Genomic DNA, 24,413 nt, shown 5'->3' on the forward strand with positions numbered 1-24,413 from the left:
GTCATCTAAAAACGCCTTCACAAAAGGATGCAAATTCAGAACCAAAACACAATTTAAGAACCTAATGTGTAAGTTGTGAACAATCAAAGGAATAATGAAATTCAAACCTTGTGTTTCAACAACATCCTTCTTCTTTGTGCTTCCTTTGCTTGAATTATCACAGCTGACATGGAAGAATGTGAACAGCAAGTGGTGCTTTTCATGTAGCTGGGTGGGCAATTCTATTTTAATCTGCAAGGAAGACAAAATAACAATCTTTTTTATATTCCAAAACAACAATGTGTCACCCATGTACAAACGTGTATTTGCTCTCTAAACTGATTTAACGTTTGCAGTTAAAGAGAGCTGAGGCTGGGCTTCCCTGGCGGCGCAGTGGTTGAGAGTCCACCTGCCGATGCAGGGGACGCGGGTTCGTGCCCCGGTCCGGGAAGATCCCACATGCCACGGAGCGGCTGGGCCCGTGAGCCATGGCCGCTGAGCCTGCACATCCGGAGCCTGGGCTCCACAACGGGAGAGGCCACAACAGTGAGAGGCCCGCGTACCGCAAAAAAAAAAAAAAGAAAAAAGAAAAAAAAAAAAAGAGAGAGAGCTGAGGCTGTAAAGTTGTGCTAAGGAAGAAATGGATCCTTAATACACTGTACTGGTCTAAATGTTTGTGTCCCCCACAAATGCATATGTTGAAATCCTAGCTCCAAAGGTGATGGTATTAGTAGGTGGAGCCTTTGGGGTGATTAGGGCATGAGGATGGAGCCCTCATAAATGGGATTAGTGCTCTTGTAAGGGATCCTATAGAGCTCCCCGGCCCTTCCTGCCAGGGGAGGACACAACTGAGAAGTCTGTGACCCGGGAGGTGGCCCTCACCCAACCATACTGGCACCCCAATCCTAGACTTCCAGCCTCCAGAACCGTGAGCAATTAATATCTGCTGTTTACAAGCCACCCAGTGGGTGGTATTTTGTTACAGCAGCCTGAATGGACTCAAAACATTCACTGACCAAAAAACAGGAGAGTTGGTATTTCAACTCTAGAGAGAACTGGAAAACTCATGACAGAAACCACTTCATTAACTTAACACAACCAAGGCATAATGAAAAACCAGGTTTAAACATTTAAAAGTAGGATTCACATACTAGTTTTAATGAACTGCATTGTAATTCTACATAAGGAAACCCAAAAATAAGAAAGGAAGATTCTCAGGTCCAACAAGTATTTAACTATACTTAAGTATGCACTTGAACGGAAATATTAATTGTGGTAGTGATACGGGAGGAATTTTGACTTTTTCTTTTCTATATTATCTGTATTTTCCAAGTTCTTATTTTTTATAATAAATGTTACTTTTATAATTAGAAAAATTATGTAAAATAAATATTTCAACATTTAGTTCTATTACTGTAATTTCAGTATGCAGCTTCTCTTGAATTCTGGTTTACTAAGCAAAGAAAGTGGAGTTTTCCTTAAAACTGGTTAAACTGGGTTTTCTCTTGAAAACCTCACTTACCTCATCATAAAATTCTGGGTTTTGGTGATGGTGTAAAACTGCAGCAAAGGCGCTTCTTGTGAATACTGGCCCACCAGGTCTGCCATAAATGCACTAAAATAAGAATTAGCAAAGGGAGACACCAGTCTTCAATTAATAAAGAAATTAAACTCAGATGTGTTCTAAAGAAAGCAGCATTCCTACAGCATAAACTAAGCCACCTTTGATGGATTTCTCCTGCTTACAAGACTCCAGACCCACAAGCCCTCTTACTCCTAGATCCTACCCGCCCCTGGCTTATCTCCCAGCCCTCCCCTCCACTCCCTCCCCCACCCTTCCCCCACCCCTCCATGCCCTGGACAATGCCTGCTCACTGCTCACTTTCACCTCCATGCCTTTGCTGACACAAACCCTCGGTCTGAACGACCTTCCCTCCCATGTACAGCAAGCAAACTCTCATGCATCCTTCAAGAAATGATTCATTCCTTCCTGTGTCCCCTCGGCAAATTTTTATACTAATTATTCAGTTTTGTCCAAAAAAAACATTTCTGTACCTTCTGTGTGCCAGGAGCTTTTCCTCCATGACTGCCTTTCCCACTAAACTGTGAATTTCTTGAGGGCAAAAACTATATTATATTCTTTGCATCTTTATCTCCTTCCCTTTTTGGAAAGTCATTTCCACACAGTTACAGTAAAGAATTTGGGCTCTGGAGCCAGAATGCTTGGGTTTGAACACTGGTTCCACTAATGTATGGCCCTGAGCAATTCACTTAAATTCTGTGCATTAGTTCCCTCATCTAAAAACAATTCAGATAATACTAGTTCCTAAGTCAAAAGACTGTTATGAGCATTAAAGGAGTCTAATTACCTATAGGGCTCTACGAGCAGAGCCTGGAATATAACAAGCACTCAATAAACATCACCAATAATCTACTATTATTATTACATACTAGAATAAACATTTTCAAGTTAGGTGCAGATATGTTTACTGAATTGAACACGTATAAGAAAACCCCCTCCCTAAAGAGTATAACAAAACAGACATTATCAATTAAGAGCAAGAACTCAATTATTGCAAATTCTGTAAGGTTCAGCATATGTGGTTATATTCTGTGATGTCACATATTTTGTGTCTGTGTCGATTAAAATGTGCTAAATCCCTTTAGTTGTACAATATCATGCACCTGCATTTTTTAAATGGAAAATTATGAACACATAAAATACAAACCTTCAGAGGCTGAGAGTCTTCCTCATCTGAATCTTTGAATTCAATGCAAATAGCAATATTTCTGGCCTGCAGTGATAGTTAAATAATAAAAAAAAAAGAAAAGAAAAAGCCAAAGTATGTAAATATTTATAAAAGAACATGAGAAGCCAAAATCTAAGAGAGCTTGGTATCAAAAATAAAACCTCAATCTTTGCACTCACCTTGGCAAAAGACTTTTGACTGTCATATTTCAAGGACTTAGGATAAACATAAAGGTGGTGGTTGTAGATGGTGTATGGCTGAGTGTGTTTTGGTATGCAGGGCACAAATTCCTCTACCTCAAACGTGATTGGCATTTTAGTACAGGTTTCAAATTGCTTCGTAGGAATGTACGATGAATTGACATAATCTAAAAAAATTAAAAACAAACAAATTGCAGTAAAAACCAAACAAAAACTTGTCTGTTTATTATATAGAACTTACACTTACTAGGAAAGTCCGAGGAAACATTATCAATTGTAATGTCTAGATTGCCCAAAATCACAGGGAGTTTAGCCATCTTCTCAGGTCTACAAACGAAAGAAGAGAAAAATCAAACAGGTTAGGTTAGCTCTGAATTCTAGAGCAGCACTTCCTAGAGAAATATAGTGCAAGCCATAAAAGTAATTTTAAACTTTCTAATAGCTACATTTTTAAAAAGTAAAAGGAAACAGGTAAAAATTAGTTTGAAAAATATTTTATTTAACCCAACATTTACAAAATATTATCTCAATATGTAATGAGTATAAAAAGTGTGTTCTAATTCTTCGAAACCAGGTGTGTATTTTACACTTGCAGCTCATCTCAGTAGGACCTGCTGTATTTCAGGTGCTGGATAGTCACACGTGGCTAGTGGCTACTGTGCTGGACTCAAGTCCAGATAAGAATATTAGCAAAATGTTATAGCGGAAGTTTTCCTGAACCACTCCATCCTCAGCATACATTCTTGGCTCATGTAGGATCATGAAAATTCAGAAGCCATCTTAGGCTCCAATGTCTAGTGAAATGCCAGATACAAAGAAGGTACTCAGTGAAATGTCCGGTGTTTGTATTTGGTCTGACTCCATCCAATGCAGGAATGTCCTCTGTGACATTCCTGACCTGCCTCAGCCATTCCTAGTGACATGGAAATCTTCAACATAGCCGTTTCGATACCCAGATTGCTCTTCGTCACAGCATGGTAAAATTCACTTCTCTGAAGCTTCCACTCATCAAGGAGCCTAGTTCTGTTTCTCTGTGTAACACTTGTAACCATCTATACACAGCTATCACCTTCCTGAAGTCCTGGATTCTCAGCCCTTTTGCATGTCCCTCCGATGCCATTTCTCTCACGTAAGAACATCCCCTTTACATCATGGCTCCCAGAACTGCCTAGATAAGGCCCATTGTGGTCTGCCCAGGTGGGGTAGAGCAGCTGTCTGGTTTTGAACAATATACCCTCCTGATGCAGCCAAAATTCTATTACTTTTAAACGGTCACACCACCCTAGTGATGCACATTAAATTTACAAGCACCTAAACTCCCTAATTTTTTTTTCATATGCTTCACTATCATGCTATATGTTTCCATCCTGTATTTATACAATTATGTTTTTAGAAGTCAGAACAGGATTTGATTTTTGTCTTGGTGAAATTTTACCTTTTTATGATCGAGTCATTCCAGTTGATCAAAACCCTCCTAAATCCACATTCTAACATCTAATGTATTAGATATGCCTAACAGCTTTATGTCATGAAGACATTCATGAGCACCTTACATTCTCATAAAAGTCACTGATGAAGGTAATGCACAGAATATTGCAAGCAGCAGCTCCTTCTCAAACCTCTAGAGGCCCATCGCCAGACTGATACTAGCCACCCATCACCCCTCCTGGTTTCTGCTCACTCCAGCATTGAACAACTGTCCACTCTCTCACATGTGCTACACTTCTCTGACCCCTTGGTCATCTTAGAATATACACTTTGCATTCCTCTGCTGGACCAGCGTGGCAACCCAATTAAAAAGAGAGAAGCAGAAACTTGGCTAGGATAACTTGTTCTACGTGACGTGACTTGTTCCTAGAACACAGAACACTGCCTCCTGGTTCTTCATCGGCCACCTGTTTAATTATGTCTTTGAGAACACTGGCAAGAAACATCACAGCTCAGTGGCCAACAGATTCAGCATTTGGTTTTGTTCCCAGTTTTGAAAAGTTCCTAACTCCTGTTTTTAAGATTCCTCAGACATTATTGTTGTCTTAAGCAATCTCACATGTAACTTAAAACATATCTTGTGGTACTGTGGATCTGAACCAAGAGGCCCCTAACAGTTCCAAATTCTTGCTTTCATATGACTACAGCCCACATTGACCATAGTCATCTTTGCCCATCACCAGCTCCAACTTACACAATCACCTTCTCTCAGGATTCCTCTCATTTCCACTTGTTTTTTGTTTACAACTGAGTTTAAATGAACAATTCCTTGAAATCCTGACAGAGATAACTGTCAGGAAAGCAAGTCAACAAATATTCATCATTCTGCCTTCAGTTAAAAAGATTGCTGGCCAAAAGATGTCCAGGTACCGTCCAGCATTACCCCGATACTTTGTCCCTGTGCCACTGTGTGATTTGTTCACAAACACAATACCCTTTTCTTCTAGCAGGAAGACTGTGCCTTCGACAATCATTCCCTGGGAGCTGTCAATGGCTTCCCAAGCACTGTTAGCTACCACAGTGATACTCCACCAGAGCCTCCCTCACCTTTACCCAAAGCTCTTGGGGCATCATCCCTCAGACCAGGGGGTTTCTATGCAGGTATAAATTTTCTTGACGTATACTGCCTTGCTCCACCTCTTCATTTGAGCAACTTAACTCTGCAACATACCATAAAACTCTGTGTTGACAAAATCTTAGAGACACCTACAGAGTTGTATCTGCTTCCTTGAGTCAGAAATATTATGTTTAATGTAAATGATACTTTTAAATGTACAATAAGTACTCGAGAGTACTATAATTCACCCCTTCCTAGTTATTTCTACCTGTGGATAAATATATACCTTCTTCAAGATTTTTTTTTTTTTGGTTATCACTATGACATCATGCCCATATAAGTTTGAGAGATTTGGATTTCTAAGCAACAAATTTTAATTAAATTATCTTCATTCACTGGAACTCTTTCTATGATGTGTTACTTACTTCTGTGTCTAACTATACTTACTTCTTATTCTGTTTCCTCCCTCTATTGAGAGCTTTATACTTACTTCTTTTTCTGTTTCCTCCCTCTACTGAGAGCTTTTACTTCTAGTTGCTACTCTGTAGCGGCATTATTTCCATTCATTTCCAAGCAAGCACCGATCTGAGCTTAGTTCTGTATCAGGTAGTACAGGGACTCTGTGGAAGCTGTTTCTACCAACTCAGTTTTTTAAAACATAATCTTAAACCTATTTCAAAACTTTATGATTTTTATTGAACTTGGCTTATTAGAGATCAAAACGTCACACACATCAAAAATTCGACTGCCTTTTATATGTGCATTTCCAAAGTGACGGGGTGTGTGTGTGTGTGCAAGTATGTGTTGCACAAAGAGAATTCTCTCATATCTGAAATTAGTTTGGAGTTGTTTTTTTTTTTTTTTTTGTGGTATGCGGGCCTCTGACTGTTGTGGCCTCTCCCATTGCGGAGCACAGGCTCTGGACATGCAGGCTCAGTGGCCATGGCTCACGGGCCCAGCCGCTCCGCAGCATGTGGGATTTTCCTGGACTGGGGCACGAACCTGTGTCCCCTGCATCAGCAGGTGGACTCTCAACCACTGCGCCACCAGGGAAGCCCCTGGAGTTTTTTTTTAATGCTAAAATTAGTACCTACATTCTATGTAAAACTTATAAAAGAATGCTTGAGCATGAAAACCCATCTTAAAACTTCACTGATTAAATAAATGTGTAATGGAGATGCATGTACGGAGTCTGGCATTTGGAAACTGCTTCTGTCTACATGTGAACTTAAGAGTGAGGCTCAAACTCCCTCTCTTGGGAAAATGAAAGGTTTTCTTTTCCCACTGCCCATACATTACTGCTGGTTCAACCACTCCCCCAGAGGAAAGGGCAATGGTATCACAAACTAGCAGTCATCCCATGCCAAGAGGGTTGGTGTCCTTACCTTTGTGTTTCTGGAGCTTGACCCTCCCTTCCCTACTTCCTATATTGACCCATTAAAGTGACCAATTGGTAATACAGACATGCTTGGGTGTGTTGTTGGTGTGAGTCTACTCTTCTAACTGCATTTTATGAAAGGAAATATTCCCTAAAAGCTCTTCTGTCACTTAAAAATATATATATGGTTGAAAGAAATTTGAGATATTTTTATTTAAACAAAACCACTGAATTTATGTCTATGATAAATTTCAATAAGCGTCTATCAAGTGTTTACGCTATGCTACAATGTGCAATACACTAGGCACCGTGGACAGAAGACAAACAGGATCTGATTCCCGTCCTCAAGAAGCCAAAAATCCAGCACATACTGTCAACTATTTAAGATATATGAAGGCAACTACTTCCGTAGCCTGTATACAAACGTTTACTGAAAAGTGGAGGCTCTAGACGTATTGAGAAGGAACAGGGGATGAGACCAGTGCTCACTGTGAAAGGAATCACCCTGACAGGCATTCTCACTTATTCCCACAGTTCTAGGAGGCAGGGCTATTATTATCCCCCCTTAAAAAGAAGAGGACACTCAAGCACAGAGGTCAAGTGACCCGCCTGAGATCTCCCATCACAGAAGTGAGTTACGGATTAGGCTGCGAACAATAATAATGTCAAACTTGGGTACACAGAATAGAGAGGTACAAATAAACACAAATATGTAAGCCTCATGCAGAAACCCTTATAGTATTATTACCTAAACTACTTAATATGGTAGCATTAAAAAAAGGTCTGCATTTTAAAGAAAATGTTCTATTTTTATACTTTGCCTTCAGATCCGCTGCAGAAATAAGACAAGACACAGCCATCAGCAAATCAAACAAATGTAAAAAACCACGTCCCTCTTCTTGGATAGATACTTCCTGGAGCACATATGTTAGCAATACCATCTATCTGACAGAATTATTTTCTTACTAAATCGTGGAATGTCTCCTCTGATAATTACAAGGGAGAGGGGCAAAGTGGCTGATGAGCTTTGCCAGCTGTTTTCTAGACACTAGGGCAGCTTCAGAACATTTTTCTCATCCATTGTTAAATGACATTTTGAGACAATCATGGGAGCAGAAACCATAGCTTTAGATCCAAGCTGGTGCCCAAGCCACTGATATGAGATTATTCTTTTGTAAAAAAAAAAAAGAGGAAAGAAAAAGAGCAACACTAAGGTTTTTTAAAAAATGAAAAAAAGGCATCCTCCACTCCCCTAACTCAACTGTGAAAAACACACAAAGAAGCACTGGCATTTCTTTGGATTCTTACTGAAAAAGGACAGCAGCTTTCCTCGTGCCACTGCATTTTCTGCTGCTGACAGCATTGGTTCTCTATTTTCGGGTTTCTGAGTCTCTCGCTGGCCATCTGGACCACACTCTTCCCAGCAAACCCTTCCTACTGAAGGCCTGTGGTGCAGGGAGAACCCACCCTATGCTCGGGACCAGTGGAGGCTTTGCTCTTTGCTGCCTGGTCACAGGCTCTCTGCTCGGATCATGTTTTGATTGATGAACCTGTGAAGTTCCACCCTCCAGGTTCCACCTAGGAAGCCAGACCTTCAGCTGGGGCCACCCCCAAAGAGCAGCCGCTGTGGCGGAAGCTTCAAGCTAACCAGCCTAGGGAGTGACTTCTGAGACAGGGCTCCCAACCCCCATCACACATAAAAAACTTCACTTTCTGTTTTGTTGGAATATATGGGTAAATGTTAGTTAAAAAAAAAAAAGTTCATGGAAAATCATAGAAAGCTACAAAGTGGAAAGTGAAAAATCCCCCATAAACCCATCCCTCAGAGATAACCATGACTACCATTTGGTGTATAACCCAAATGACGATTTTTATGTCCTTCTATCTTTCCATCTAGCTAGCTATTCGCCTATCCATTTCTTCATTTATATACAAAAAGAAATATATGAAATATTTTCTTTTCAAAATTGACGTCACATAGATACCTTTTCCCCTCCTTACCAACAGTGAGCTCACCTTCCTAAGTGAGTACACAGACCTACATCATGATTGTTGAGAATCGCACGGTAGGCTAGTGAGAGAAAACTGTCATCTATTTAACTAAAGGTGACTAGAGTTTTTTTTTTTAAATCAACTTTTTATTCTATAAGCAAGGCTGAAAATTTCCTGAAAATCAAATAAAAACTTAACAATACTCTAGGACAACACAGTATGTATAACAATACACTACCCATTACCAACAAGTAAAGGTTTTCGAAAGATGTTAATTATGACTCTATTTAGAATTCTGAAAAAACAGGAGAGAGGGAAATAAGAAAAAGGTGAAAATGAAGTTAAAGAACGCTAAACAGCCCTTCTGAATTCTAGGTAAACTTATAGTGTTACTTTGAAATGCATTTTTTTCAAGTAACAACATCAGACGGAAAGGCCCCTAAGGTATAGACTAGTTCCTGGCTGGCTCCTGGCTCTTCTTCTCATGTCATTGTCCTTTAATACCCTCAGCTCTGTCTCCTTCCCAGAAGTTTCCCAGAGAAATTGTAACACCCACGTCCCTAGCAAAGGAAATCCGTGTCATAGGTTCAGCAGTGAACTTCTTACAGTGGAGCACCAGAACAGCCCAGTGGTTAAGGGCTCAGATCCTCAGCCACCTGACTGCCACCAGCTGTACAATGCTGGACACCTCACTCAGCCTCTCTCTGCCCTATTGCCATGGGTTGAATTGCGTTCCCTGAAAAGATGGTGAAGTCCTAGCCCCCAGTACCTATGAATGTGACCTTATTTAGAAACAGGATCTTCACAGATGTAATCAAGTTAAGATGAAGTCATTAGGGTTGGCCCTAATCCAATATGATGTGTTCCTGTAAGAAGAAGGAAATTTATAGACAGAGACACACAGGAAGACAGCCGTGTGAAGACGGGAGGCAGAGATTGAAGTTATGCTGCCAAAAGCCCAAGAATGCCTGGGGCTCCCAGATGATGAAAGACACAAGGACAGATCCTCCCCTAGAGATCTCAGAGGATGCGTGGTCCTGCCAACACCATGACTTCAGGCTTCTAGCCTCTAGAATTCTGTTGTTTTAAGCCACCCAATATGTGGTGCATTGTTAGAGCAGCTCTAGGAAACAAATACCCTCACTAATATAGGTAAAGCACTTAGAACAATGCCTGTGAACTGTAAGTACCGTATGAGTTACTGTCCTTCCCCCCATCACCCATTCAGTTAATGGTACCACAAATCACTCCATCGTGCAAGTCAGAAAACTGGGAGTTATTTACCTGAGACTACCACCCATTTCTCTCTCCTTCCACTCTAACACCCAATCAGGAAGCCAAGACCCAGTGACTGCACCTGTCTAACGTGACGTGAACTAGTCCTATGTCCTACTCTTTCTATGTCCACTTGCGATGGCTTTGCTGAGTCCTTGCCCACCTCTTGCCCAAGGTTCCTCAATTGTCTCTTTCCTCCCTGGGCTCATCTCTACCCAACAAACGCTTCACAGCACCACCGATAACATTCTTTATACGATTCAAATTAACCAGCGAACTCTTCTGACTTTCAACCCCTTCTTCCTGCTCAAGGACTTGAGGAAAAGTTCCACGCTCATCCAACATGCCCTTGTGTATGAGCTGAGCAACTGAAAAGACTGCTCCTGCTTCCTCCCTTTCCACGGAACAACTTCTGTTTTTCAGGTGTGGAAATAAGTAAGGCCTTGAGACTCACTTTCGAAAGTCTGCAAGTAACTTGAGCATGTCTTCATTGGATAGCTTATTGCTGTCTTGCTTGTAGAGAGCAGAAAATCTGGCATTTTTGTCAAGGTTTCCAGATGCATCCTTAAACAACGTCCTGAAATAGCAAAACAACGTGTCTAAGCTGTTTCCAAATGACCAAAATAAATCCATAACTTGACTCCGGTTTCTATGTGAAGGCTAATTATTATTCCACTGGTTATAGCCCGCAGAAATCTCATTATCTAAAGACATGGAATATATTTATGAGGATGAACACAACTAACTCAATTTACATAGAAAACATTTCCAGCAAATGGCTTGTGCTTAGGAAATAACATACACAGCCAAATGCTTAAGAAATAGAGATCACAAATAAAGAGGATCTGTAGGCCTCACCGGGCTGCCACCCACTCCCAGCTGGAGGCATGTGGCTGGAACCTGGAATCCCAGCTCTGCAACAAACACTCATGTCCATCCTGCCAGTACCAGCACTGCCATCCTCCAGCTAGCATCTCTCCTCTCTGTGTCTCTAATAAATGATTTTTCAGATATGGAGCTTACTGATTTTTCAGTTTTACATATTTAAATCCTCTTTGTCTCTGGACAAAAAAACAGAATAGGTCAGTCTGTCTGTCTGTCTACTATCTATCTCCATATATCTGTATCCATATAAAAGGTATAAAAGATGTTCTCCTTACCTTGCTGCCCAAGCAAATGGCATTCTGTACTGCCCTAGTCTTTGGCATGCCTGCTTGGCATTCTTCAGCACCTTCTGAGCAACCTTGAAGACATCAGAATAAAACCATGAGTTACTGTATCCCACAGACTAAACAACCTCTTATGGTAGTGTCAGATGCATGGACAAGCACACCTTACTGTAGTGAATATGGCTGGATTTATACTCATGCAGAGTATTCTGCTTCTCACATTCCCTAGTAGTGATTTTCAAAGAATATCAAATGAAAATTGTTTCCAAAATGTATGTCTTTTCTTTGGTCTTCATAGGCAACAAGCATGTCATTTCATAGGCCTTTCTATTTCTTCATAACTAAGGGCTATATAATGAGGCCACTGAGTTATTAACAATTACTAATACTTGGTATTCATGCCCAAATATATCACATTACTAGAGTTTAAATGAGAATACTAATGAAAATACTAAGCTTTCATAACTCCTAATGTGCCCTGACTTATGCAGACTCCCCAGATTTGGGGGATATATATTCATTATTAAGACATTACAGGTATTGACTTAAGTTAGGCCAGTGTTTTCAATCACTATGTTCTGTTTTCTAGGTATAAGTTACCATTACTTTCACTTCTAATGATTAATTTTGGTTTGTTGCGGGTGGCTGGATTAACTCTATGGTGCACAGGGAAGCAGATTTGCTTTTGGCCTATGTATGCATGGCAGGTCTATTCATCAACTATACCTCTATTGCTAAAGCAGATGACACCCAATTTCCCCAAATTTGCTTCTTCTGGAATACTGCATTGTTACCACTACAAAGTGTGACTAATTCAGAGTCAGAGCGGGGAGTTGAAGGGTCTTTTACATTACTTAAGTACATCGGAGTCAAACCAATTTTGGGAAATGTGACCTAGTGCCTGTGAATTAAAGTGTGCTCTGCAGAGCTGCAGCAGCAGCTCCACTGGGAGCCTGTCAGGAATGCAGAGTCTTGGGCCCCACCCCAGACCTCCTGGGTCAGAACCTGCATTCTGACCAGACCGCTGGTGATCTCTGTGCGCCAGGTTTGAGAAGCGCTCATCTAGAAGACTCAGAAGGAGAACAATAGAGCTCTCTGTCTCTGAGTAAAACTGAAACCAGCTGTGTGAGTCTAGAGCATTAAACCTCTCTGGGCTCTACTTTCCCACCCGAAAAATGAAGAGCTTGGGCTAGACCTGCCATTATCCGTTCCAGTTACTAAACATGACGATTCTACCGTAACCATGGGGGGGAACTGCTGCCTTCATGAATGACTTGGAAAACACTTCTCGATTGAAACAGGTGTCGGGAGCTCATCCAGCCCCTCCCTTTCTGCGTCAAGTGGGGCATGTCCATGTGGGGACTCAGGGATCATAGAGTAAATGGTCTGCCTTCCTGGGGTGGCCATTTTTACTTACACATTTTCAGGTAGAAATGATTATTTTTAGCTTCTAACAGTAATGACTATGTTGTGGAGTAAAATGCAATATTTGCGTAAAATTTAAAGCCAAAACAGGCCTCAAATAAGTTTCACTCTTGCCTGTAGTGAACGAGGACTGAACTCTCAGACTTACTGAGGGTATAAATGGAACACAATATATATAAAAGTCAGAGTGAAAAACTCATTTTTGCCCTTTGGTTCCCCCCCCCCCACTTTTCTTTCTTTTTTAGAAAATCTATTCGTGGTGGACACCTACAGAGACTATTCCTAAAAATTTCCTCCAAAACAATAATTTCCTCCAAATGATGTTCTAGACCATCTTGGAAAACATGAAGAGACATTTTGATATACAGAAAAAATCATCCCTCAGCAAAATCTCTACCGAAGCTCCTATTTTTATATGAGGTGGTTGAGTCTTAATCTCTGCTTTAATTTACTGCATTGGAGGTGTGAACGCATGGAAAAATGTACACATGGCTGAGCCTTACGCTCCATAAGTAATGAAGCAGGAGCAAATTCAACAGATGCTCAACGGACACTGGGAAGTGTGGCATCTAGCCTGGGGGGATATGTGATGTTCACACCAGCGTGAGCTGCCAAATTTCAAACCACGCACGTGGCAGGCAGAAGTAGCAAAGCTGGAGCATAGCAGCCTTGGAAATGTGTTGCATACGTGGCGGGGGAGTAGATCTTACCTTGGGCATTCATTGATTATTAATCAAACCATCAAAGAACTAAAAGAGCTTCTCATCCAAGGTTTTACAGACTTGATGTTAAAAATAAAACTGTTTCTCTCCAGAGACCAAATTTTACTCTGCTTTTATCAGCCAGAAAGGCATATGTTTGAAGTCATGTGCCTGGGTAAATGGGCTTCTCCTTAACTGGAGCTGTAATAATTGATAATGACATCCTCCTATATGCGTCAGTGATTTAGTACCCATAGCACTGTCTCGTATGTAGGTGGGGGGGGGGTAGCAACATCATCTTTCAACTACAGATGGGACACCTGGGGCCCAGAGAGGTGACATGATATATCCAGGCTAGTTAGGAGCTCAGCACCCAGGTCTCTGACTCCTGGAACCTGTTCTTTAAAAACCGTCCTGCATCTTGGTGGACACACCTGTGATGTACAGTGGCCAAAGAGAGGAAGACAGGAAGCTCTGAATCACTCAGAAAACCCCAGTTAGAGCCTCTAGGGTGTCCCCTCCTACTGCTGACCAACCAGTCCTTGTCAATGTATCAGGATGTCAGATGACCACTAATACAAATTTTTTTTAAAATAACTAAAAGTACTGTAAAACTGGCACAGGACAGCACTCAACAGCTGACTGGAATCAGGTAGCTCAATGTGCTAGAAAGTGACAGTCAAGTGCCAGTTGGCAACTCTAGCTGTGGGACACTGAGCAGGTAACTAAACCTTCATAAACCTCAGTTTTGGGGAGTGTGAAAGGTATTCTTGGCCTAGATGACTTCTAATATTCAATAACTCTACTGTATGTCCACACCTAGGCACTCCCCAGGTAATGAACAAACACCAAAGTAATGAAAACACACCAAATATACATCTTGTACGTTTTCTTTCCCTCTTCCACCTAATGTCACAACACCTCTGCCACCGTAGCCCCGCCCCACCTGACAAAACACAAGCGCGCCTGATCTACTGACACTACCGGCCAGATCATCTGAGCCAGGTCACCTCCTAGTCTCCAGTCTCACATTTAAGTGTAAATGGACCCAAATTTATAATTCCAGGACCTCGGAGACATGCCAACAAGTGGAATGAACTCTATTTAAATACAATATATGTACTTTTTAATGATAGAAAGTTTACTACTAAGCTGGAAATTCCTTTGCCAATTATTTCAGGATGTCAGGACAGTCTAGCTAAATGAAGTATTTTATTTACACATGGAACTACTTTTCACTGAAAATTGGACACATAAGGTTAACTATAAGACAATCTATGAGACTAGTCTACATCTTTTAGAATATAAATATGGCTTAACTGTGATTTCTTTAAGCATTTCTATATATCTTTTTTCTGATTGCTGTTTATCATCACAAAGCATGCAAGTCATCCATACCTTAGAAGAGTCTGAACTTTTCATGTATGGCTCAGCACCATGTGTGATGCTCCCCTGAAGCACTTTTTCAATTCTAGCCACAAGAAATATATCAGGATGAGGGCACGTGACTGAAAATATTCCCTAGGGAACAAAAGATTTTCTTCCATGAGTAGAATTTACAGCCACATTAAACAAATCCCATGAACATTAAAGCTTCTTAAGCAGCAAAGAGCACTGATACAGTATAGCTATTCAGAAGCACCCAGGGCCAAACTGGTTAACTCATCAACAGTTCATCATCTGATCAAAAAGGCTATTTGGTGGAGGAGGCAACTAGCAGAAAGTTTAGAAAAAAGAAATGAGAAATCAAAAACTACTTCTTCTCTTTCAGCTTGCTTTTACTGTCTAATTATATATGCTGTCAATATAATGAACCGTCTCATTTACCCCAGTTGTGCATTACAAAGTTTCATTACGTATTTACATAGCACATGCAAGAGAAGCCTTATTGGCATGACCGCTGGGCTCACGCTGCCCCCACCTGCTTTGGATACTGCATGGCGGCTTCGTGAAGGATGTCCTGCAGGGCAGGCGAGCTCTGCCTACCGCCGTTCATCAGAGACGGGGATGTGGTGGCCAGCATCTGCCTCACTGAGAAATGGTTCAGGTCCACGTGGAAATCGGCAGAAATCTTTCGGTTGTATTTTATGTCAAACAGGGATAGGGTAACAAAGAAAGGCTCGACCTGAACAAAACGAAACAATCCAGACCATCACTATGGTTCAAACTGTCAGGAAAAAAGAACACTGCTATCAAAGAAGAAATGACTAGACCTATGTATGACTGTTGCTATAAATTACTGCTCAAGAGCAATAGCCTCCATACCTGTCCTGTATCACAAACGTCCTGTCCCGGCAGCCGAAACAACCCTTGGCACCCTGATCTAACACCGCACCTCTGTGATACCAGGAACTAGGCCTGAATGTCCCAGCTGCACTGCAACAGGCGCATCTGAAACCTCTGGATAGGCTTTTTAATCTTTATTTTTTAAAAGGAAAATTACATTTGTAGTGGGTCCTTCTTCGTTTTCAGCAACACAGCATTGCAAATTGAAAGATAAATCATTGCACTTGACAAGAATCCTTTTTCCAAACTTTTCTTCAAATGGCTTCACTTCTGGCTCAGCTGATGAGAAGTCAAGCTTCTTTAAAAGAAAATGCAAATATATAAATGTATTATGCTCTCACAAAAAAAATCCCATAATAAATGTATCCTAAGGAAATTGCTTAAAATATGGAAACACTATATACCTTAATTTACTCACAACAGTGTTACTATTTTACACATTTATATAGTATATAATAATGGTCAAATCAATGATGCTATATCTACTCAATGGATCATTATGCAGAGCTTAAAAATTATTGTTATGAATAACTCAAGTGTCCATCAACAGAAAAATCTATAAGCAAAATGTGGTGTATACATACAATGGAATATTACTCAGTCATAAAAAGTGGGGTTCTGACACAAGTTATAACAGGGACGGACCCTGAAAACATGCTAAGTGGAACAAGCCAGACATAAAAAGGCAAATATTATATGCTTCCACATATATGAACTTCTTAAATAGGCAAATTCATAGAGACAGAAAGTAGAATTGGGGTGAGGGGAAGGAGGCATGGTGGGCTGTTGTTTAATGGGTACAGAGTTTCTGTTTGAGAGGATGAAAAAGTTCTGGAAATGGATAGTGGTGATAGTTGTACAGTAATGTGAATCTACCCAATGCCAGTGAATAGTACACTTAAAAATGGTTAAAATGGTAAATTTTATATTATGCATATTTCACAATAAACAAAAAATCATCAAAAAGCAAAAATATATATATATGTGTGTATATATATGGTTATGAAGTCTGTGAAGAGACACAGAAAAATACTTATGTTTAAAGATAAATGGTTACAAGTTCTATAAAAAAAGGCCACAAGTGAAGAAGAGGAAAATATGGGAGGAAACACAGCAGAACAGCTGGCCCCTCAAACCAGCCCTATCTGTAGGCAACCCTGGAGGCCCTCCCAAGCCGTGTTTTGGATTTTTTTGGGACACAGATGTGGACCGCATGTACTGAAAGGCTTGTATTTGGAACTGAGCTTGGGCTAGTCAGAAAATATCACAGTCTACTGGACATCTGTAGCGATGCTTGTTATCTTCTGATGGTGATTTTAGGGGGTAAATTATATATGTTCTTTGTGGACTTGAGAGTGTCTTTGGATAAATCTCCCTCAATTTTCAACAATCTATTAAATATTCACAATGGTTGTGCTATGGTAATGAGATTACAGGTTGTTTTTATTTTTTCCTCTTTCTCCTGAATTTTCTATATTGTTATACTGCTTGTTATCCAAAGTATATAAATAAGCAAACAAACAAACAAATAATCTAACAAAGGTTTTCTTTCCTTGAACTATTTTAAATATTAAAATAGTTCTTACCTGGGCATCTGGGTCCAAGTAGAAAAGTTTAACTCTGCTTTCACTTTTCAGTTTGATTTCTGCTTCTCTGGTACTCTGATAACAAGATAAACAGAAAATAAAAATTACATTGAAAAAACCCTTTTCTTACAGAGATGTGTAAATATGTTTGAAAGCTACCCCATCCTGAAGAGCCAGACTGCCAGACAGCTCTGCCCTCATCTTGGAGGGTCACCTGCATGTCAATGAACAAGGATAGGCTATCCAGTATGTAGCACACAATGTAAGTGCTATGGGGTAAAAAGAGAAGTCTTGATCCCTGCCCGTATGAAGCTGATAATCAACTGTAGCCAAAACCAATGCAAAGAAAGCAAAAGAGAATAATTAAGCATTAATATCAAGAAAAGCTTCATAGGGCTTCCCTGGTGGCACAGTGGTTGAGAGTCCGCCTGCCGATGCAGGGGACACGGGTTCGTGCCCCGGTCTGGGAAGATCCCACATGCCGCGGAGCAGCTGGGCCCGTGAGCCATGGCCACTGAGCCTGTGTGTCTGGAGCCTGTGCTCCGCAACGGGAGAGGCCACAACAGTGAGAGGCCCGCGTACCGCAGGAAAAAAAAAAAAAAGAAGAAAGAAAGAAAAGCTTCATAAAGTAATGGAACAGGGGACAAGCCTTGAATGAAGGGGTGGAATTTAGATAGCAAAAAGGAGGAAAACGTGAGCATTTCAGACCAAATGAAAAGGATGCACAGAAAGGACAGATACTGAGAGAGGAAATGAGCCCAAAGGGTAGAAAGGACTTAGGGTCCAGCCTGAGACTGAGGGAACAAGCAAAGGAAGAGGAAGGCATGCGTTTTGGATGGTGGAATGAAGAAAACTGTGGCGTATCTTGAAGGACGGCCATAGGTGTCAGTAGCAAGCAAGGGGAGAATTGCTGATTCACTCAATAAATATTTATGAGCACATATTTTATGTCAAGCTAGGGACACAAACATGAATGAAATGCAGTTCCTATCCCCAAGGAACACCATCTGGGAAGACAGAAAATAAACAGCAATATGAATGGCAAAAGAAATCGTACGTACAGTGAGCTAACCTGCACTAGGGGTGGCCGCCAGGAAAGAGCTCCCAGAGGAAGGCCCATCTTGAAGGACAAGGACATTTGGCCAGAAAAGGAGAGAAGGGCATTCTAAGAGGAGGTACTACAGGGATAAAGGTACGAGTCACACCTGAGCAATGATCAGGTCATTCACTACAACTGAATGGTTGTACATGATGAAAAAAGTAGAGAAATGAGTCAGATTTGTATGGTAAGGTCTGGGGATTTCACTCAGAATCCAAAAAATCCTGCAGTACTTTAACCAAGGGAATAAAATTACCAGTTCTGCATTTTAGATCCACCCCTCGGGTAGGGCTGAAGCAATGGATTACAAAGGGAAAGACTAGGAGGTCCACATGGTCTCTCCTGAGTTATCACAACAGGCTCCCAGTCTCACAGCAAGGCCCATAGCAAATCCCACCTTCCTAGCTTGGGTGGCCTGCTGACTGGTCAGTCCACTAATTTGGGAGGAAGAGCAGGTTTGTGGAGAAGATGGTAGAGTCTGGAGATGCCTGCGGGATTTCCAACTGGAAACATCCAGTAGACAGCCAGAGAGATGGGACGTGAGCACAGGGTGGGGAGGAAGGCTGGAGTTACAGACCAGGAGAACATCAGCGTAGAGGTGAGGATGCAAGTCTTGGGGGTGGGTGAGAGTCCCTGGCGGAAAGTGTGAAAGCGAGTCTGTGGACAGAAATCCAGGGGCCCCAACACTGAAGGGATGGACAGAAGAAGAGAGGTCATTCAGGGAAAGAGACATGGTGGCAGAGATGGGGGCTGGAGAAGTGGGATATGGGAACAGGGAGAAGAGGAAGCTTCTTAGACATTCACAAGATAGAAGTCATCTCCAGCCACGTTATGCCACACCTGATGCCTCTAAATCTATATCCTGTTCTTCCTGGCAGTCAGAGTTCTTAATAGAATGTCCTCTCTCATCTGCTTCTTTGCCCGAAGACCATGAGTCACATCTCAGCACATAATGGGTGGTGACAGCCACAGGGGAGAGGGCGTCTTGTCCTCTCTGCTGGTGGCTTAAAGAGGTCTACTATTACATTTCTAATCACGGCCAATGAGAAATGAAGCATCTTAATTTTCTCAGCCATGTAGTTGTTGTAACAGGTTCTTAGCAATGACCCAAACTCTACCCTGACCATATCTGACAAACTATCTACATCTAGCAGAATGAAATGACCACCAGAATGCCAGCTAAGAACTAAGGGTTCTAGTTCTAGTTCAGTTGTTAACTGGCTGCATGAACTTGAGCAAGCCACTTAGCCTCCTTGGACTCTATTTTCATTTCTGAGTAAAAATGTTCAACAAGATGATGGCTCGAGTCTTCTTCTACAACAAAGTTTATATCTTGATGCTCTCCCTGCAGCTTTAAGGCTTCTGGAGGCTCAGGGGCATTCCTACAAATCATCTGCTCATGCTTACAGAGGAAAGTGTATGCCTGTGGCTGGGGACGGGGGTGTGTAGGACAATGTTTTGTTTTGTTTTGTTTTCTCGCGGTACGCGGGCCTCTCACTGTTGTGGCCTCTCCCGTTGAGGAGCGCAGGCTCCGGACGCGCAGGCTCTGCGGCATGTGGGATCTTCTTGGACCGGGGCACGAACGCGTGTCCCCTGCATTAGCAGGTGGACTCTCAACCACTGCGCCACCAGGGAAGCCCAGGACAATGTTTTAAATCCATCTTGCCCATACCCTTATCCTAATTTTTCAAACCAAAAGGGCCAGAACACGTGCATGTAGAATACACTTAACTGAACCCAAAGAACTTGCTTTGTACACAACCCATGGCGTTTCCTAACAAAAACATCAGTACTAGGTGCTGCGAGCCACCACCAACAGAAATACATTCTCCTGAATTTTTGCTTGAGTCCTTCAACAAGGGCAAATGCTATGATCTCAGACACTGGAGCACAGCAATGGGTTCTTAATGTAGATGCATTTCCTCATGTCTTTCTGAAAGATGCTTGTTGACTCAAGCGGAGTAGGAGATGAGAAATGAATAAAGCAAGAAAGACTGCTAAGAGCTCTATATAATTAGAGGACAAACAGAGATGCAGACACATTAACAGAAAACAACAACAACAACTAGCCAAAATAGACTCAAAGTATCCTGATGTTGCCACTAATATCCAAGGGATATATTCTTCACTAGAAAAACCATTTAATGGGGAAGAAGGGACAACGTTAGATGTAAAAATAACGTGAAAGCTTATAATCCACCTTGCACACACTGACAGCTCTTCTACAAGATAGATGAAAAGCAGGCTCAGCTTCTTAAAGCTCCTCCCATCCTTCCCAAGGCCCACAGTGCTTTAAACAGATGGGACGCCTGATAAACAGTGTCTGAAAGAATTACCAAGTAAAATCTAGGCAGTAAGAAAATGTAGCTCGGGAAGGGCAGGGCTTTCCCCCAGAGCCAGGGAATAATAAATACTTGAAAGCATCATAATGATAAAAGCAAGTATTTGTTGATAATAGCCAACATCTCTATGCTAGATGTTATCCTAAGTGCACATTTAAATTTGGTACAAACTTAGGAGGCAAGTCTTATTATTATCCTTGTTTAAGAGAAAACACTGGGGCTCGAGGGGTAAATACTTTGCCCCAAATTCACAACCCTAAACAGAAACCTGGCTTCTAACTGAGGCTGTCTGGCTTCAGAGCCCAGATTCTTTAACTATTAGATCAGAAAAAAATAGGTAAAGAATATGAACAGGCAAGTCAGAGAGCAGGAAAACCAAATGGCAAATAAATATACAAAAATATGAAAAATACCACTACTAAACAGTGGGATACAAATTAAAGCAGTGAAACATCATTTTTCACTCCTCTGGTGAGTATGCAGAGAAATGGGAATATGAATTGTTACAACCTTTTGGGAAAGTAACCAGGCAATATTTAAAGCACTAAAAGCACAATAAACTGTGACCCAGAAATCCCACCTTGGGGAATTTCTCATACAGAAATAAGAGCATGAGTATTTCAGCTTATAAATATGTCATGATGTTTATTGTGCACTGTTTGTATAGGCTAAAAACTGAAAATTATCTAGATGCGCATGAATAGGGAGATGGCTGAATAAAGTGTTCAGTATCCATATTTGGAATGTTATGCAGCTATGAAAATGAGTGAACTGGATCCTCTATGGCCCCAGGGGAACATCTATGAAAAATTTTTAAGTGATAGAACAAGTTTCAGAGTAACATATATATCATGAGCAAATTTTTTAAAATAACTAAAAACACTGCATATGTGTAAATGTTTCCATGAACAATTGGTTCAGTAAAGAAACAATTATAACAGGTTAATAACATCAGTGCTCTCAGGAATCTGGGGATGGAGGCTGAAGGAAAAGATGAACTTTTCTTTATACAACTTTGAATATTTTTACTTATTATAGCAAGTACATCTATTTTCACTTAAATTTTAGTAAAGACAATAAAGTAGATTCCTGTAATAAGTACCTTCACAGTCTAAGAGCCCACAAAATATAGCTGTAAAAAAATATCCCACAGACTATGCCATCCAGCACTTCTCAAAGTGACAGAGACCAGATCTGCTCTTAAAATAACCTGTAGTCAGTCCATACCGTAGATGCAGGAAGACCCCCAATTGGTTCTTCCCCAAACCCTGTTGCTGGTCCTACCCACTACCCATCTAATACTTTAGTATAGAGGAAAATGGAGAGAGAAAAGTGACAATGGCAGAGCCATTCTCTGTAAAAACGGACACTTCTCAGATACTACAGAAGAGAATGATTTGTCTAAAACAAAGGTTATTCCCCCCACTCCTGTATTCCCTAAGTTTAATCACTAATGATACACCCTGACAATGTTTTCTTCCTTGTCTTAAGAGGCAGTTATGAACCAAACATTCAAGAGTTTCCAGAAGAACTACCATAAAGTTTAGGCATACCCTGTGTCTTAAGTTTATCTCTGAGCAGGGAAAACAATCGAAGGCCAGAGCATCATATTTTGAGGACGGCTCTTCAGGAAAATACTGTGTTGACTGTTGGCTCATTTAAACAGAATGGGTTGCAAACAGGAAGACTTAGCAAAATCCTTTGAAGCCAGAATACATACTTTTAATTTAAAAAGCTGTCATGATTTGTTTCCACTACTTCCATGATATCTAAATCCCAGGGACCATCATCTCATCCTCTGTGTCACAAAGCTATAATAAAGCATTCTAGATAAGGAAGCCCAAGAAATGGAACGCCAGCTGACCTCACAAACACAACCCTAGCCAATTCCCTTGTATCATAACACAATGACATAATTTTCTGGATTAGGATACAGAGAAGGAAGCATTTATTACAGATGTGGTTTAAAAACACAGAGAAGGTGTCTGTGAAACTGTTTGGGTTCTGACAAGTACTGCTGAACTTGGCCCCCTGATGCTTACTCAACCTCAATGAGACCATAAAGTTTGAGACACCAGACTCTAGCCTGTGTTCAACTGTGGAAGATTTACCAAGAAAGGTAAATTCATTCACTATAAAGAAGTTACAAGGTAACAGAATGGGAGCAATTTTGGTTCAACAGGAACCACATGGGGAGGCCAAATTAAGAGTGAGCAGCTGGGCTTCCCTGGTGGCGCGGTGGTTGAGAGTCCGCCTGCCGATGCAGGGGATGCAGGTTCGTGCCCCGTTCCGGGGGGATCCCACATGCCGCAGAGCGGCTGGGCCCGTGAGCCATGGCCGTTGAACCTGCGCGTCCGGAGCCTGTGCTCTGCAACAGGAGAGGCCACAGCAGTGAGAGGCCCGCGTACCGCAAAAAAAAAAAAAAAAAGAAAAAAAGAGTGAGCAGCTGTTTTTTGAGTACACAAAGAGCTCAAAAATAGAAAAGCTATGGAGGAAAATATAAGGTGGGAGCATGAGGGTCTTCTTCATACGACCTTTACACAGGAGGTGATATATAATACATACATATATATATATTCATTCCAATGTTACCTAAGGTAAATGTAACCAGAAAAAATATTTATCAAATAAATAGTAATCGGGTTTACCACATGATCGTATTACCCCTTGACACTGTAGGAAAGAAACCAATTAACTAACTTTAACCACAGTTTGTGTATTTCATAAAAATGTTTATAAGACTGTGTACTCTGATACTATAAATGCTGTTACGTTTAGAGCAAACATATGTTTGGCTCCATTTTAGACAATAGGAGGAAAAGAACAGGTTTTAGGGTATACACAGTGTGTCCCTGTAAGAAAACAACAGAGGTGTTCAGTACTAAATGTACAAGCAACAAAAGGGCCAAGAATATACAAAATATTCTGAAAACCTAATTCCACATCACTCCTACTGTATGTCAAGGGCCCCTCCATCACATTCCACAATGAGAAACCAGCTATTTTTGTACTAAAACAACTTCCTGTCGCTCATATCCTGTTTGGTTATGTCTCCTGTCACAGTGGAAAACAAAAGCCGGGGCAACAGGATGAATGAAGCAGAAAGAGGAGTTGACCTGAGTGGAGCCTGCCATTAAATTACACCTTTGCCTGCCCCCACTGTTCTAGTCCTTTCTCTACAATCTGACGTAACTGCGGCCTGATCTCCCCATGGACCTTTCCCTGGTGCTGGCCTCTTAACCTCCTCACCCCGACTAAACTCTCCCTCCTTGCCTAGCTGTGCAACTGGAGCCTCCCTCCCCCTCCCACACGCCCTCCCACCCCTATTCAATCTCACACTCTGGAATCCATTCCTTCTAAAATCAGGATGACCAGCTATCAATCAACCTCCTTCCTTTCTTAACAGGTACAAATGATCCCACCCCAGATACACTGGAGGGGGTTATAAATAGTCAAAACCACTCACACTCGGGGCCCTGGATGATGAAGGGACTGAGAGCCGGGCACACTGGTGCCTGAGCCCCTCACACTGCACTTCTGCCACCAAGCAGGCGGACAAGAGGCATCACCAACAGACACCTGCCCCACAAGTAGGATGGCAGCATGCTGGTGAATAACAGCACATCTTAATTTTCTTTTTTTTTTCTCTTCGAAAAATTACCTTCTGCACTTTTTCTACCTTCTTA

At 41.3% G+C, this 24,413-nt stretch overlaps 1 protein-coding gene across 7 annotated transcripts in view; it reads right to left on the bottom strand.

The window, feature by feature from the left end:
- DOCK9 (dedicator of cytokinesis 9) overlaps nt 1-24,413 on the bottom strand; it is a 277,528-nt gene that overhangs the window by 94,405 nt on the left and 158,710 nt on the right. For all 7 annotated transcript variants that reach the window (XM_081214643.1, XM_081214647.1, XM_081214645.1 and 4 more), the window contains exons 10-20: nt 17,287-17,361; nt 15,858-15,998; nt 15,336-15,539; nt 14,813-14,935; nt 11,280-11,362; nt 10,574-10,696; nt 3,177-3,256; nt 2,909-3,096; nt 2,709-2,774; nt 1,502-1,594; nt 108-231 (exon numbers count right to left, since the gene is read on the bottom strand). In XM_081214643.1, the coding sequence (XP_081070769.1) occupies nt 108-231; nt 1,502-1,594; nt 2,709-2,774; nt 2,909-3,096; nt 3,177-3,256; nt 10,574-10,696; nt 11,280-11,362; nt 14,813-14,935; nt 15,336-15,539; nt 15,858-15,998; nt 17,287-17,361 (1,300 nt within the window). The remainder of the gene's footprint in view (nt 1-107; nt 232-1,501; nt 1,595-2,708; nt 2,775-2,908; nt 3,097-3,176; nt 3,257-10,573; nt 10,697-11,279; nt 11,363-14,812; nt 14,936-15,335; nt 15,540-15,857; nt 15,999-17,286; nt 17,362-24,413) is intronic.

The sequence above is a fragment of the Mesoplodon bidens genome (assembly GCF_964165515.1).
Source record: "Mesoplodon bidens genome assembly, chromosome: 17".
In the NCBI taxonomy this organism is placed as follows: Eukaryota; Metazoa; Chordata; class Mammalia; order Artiodactyla; family Ziphiidae; genus Mesoplodon; species Mesoplodon bidens.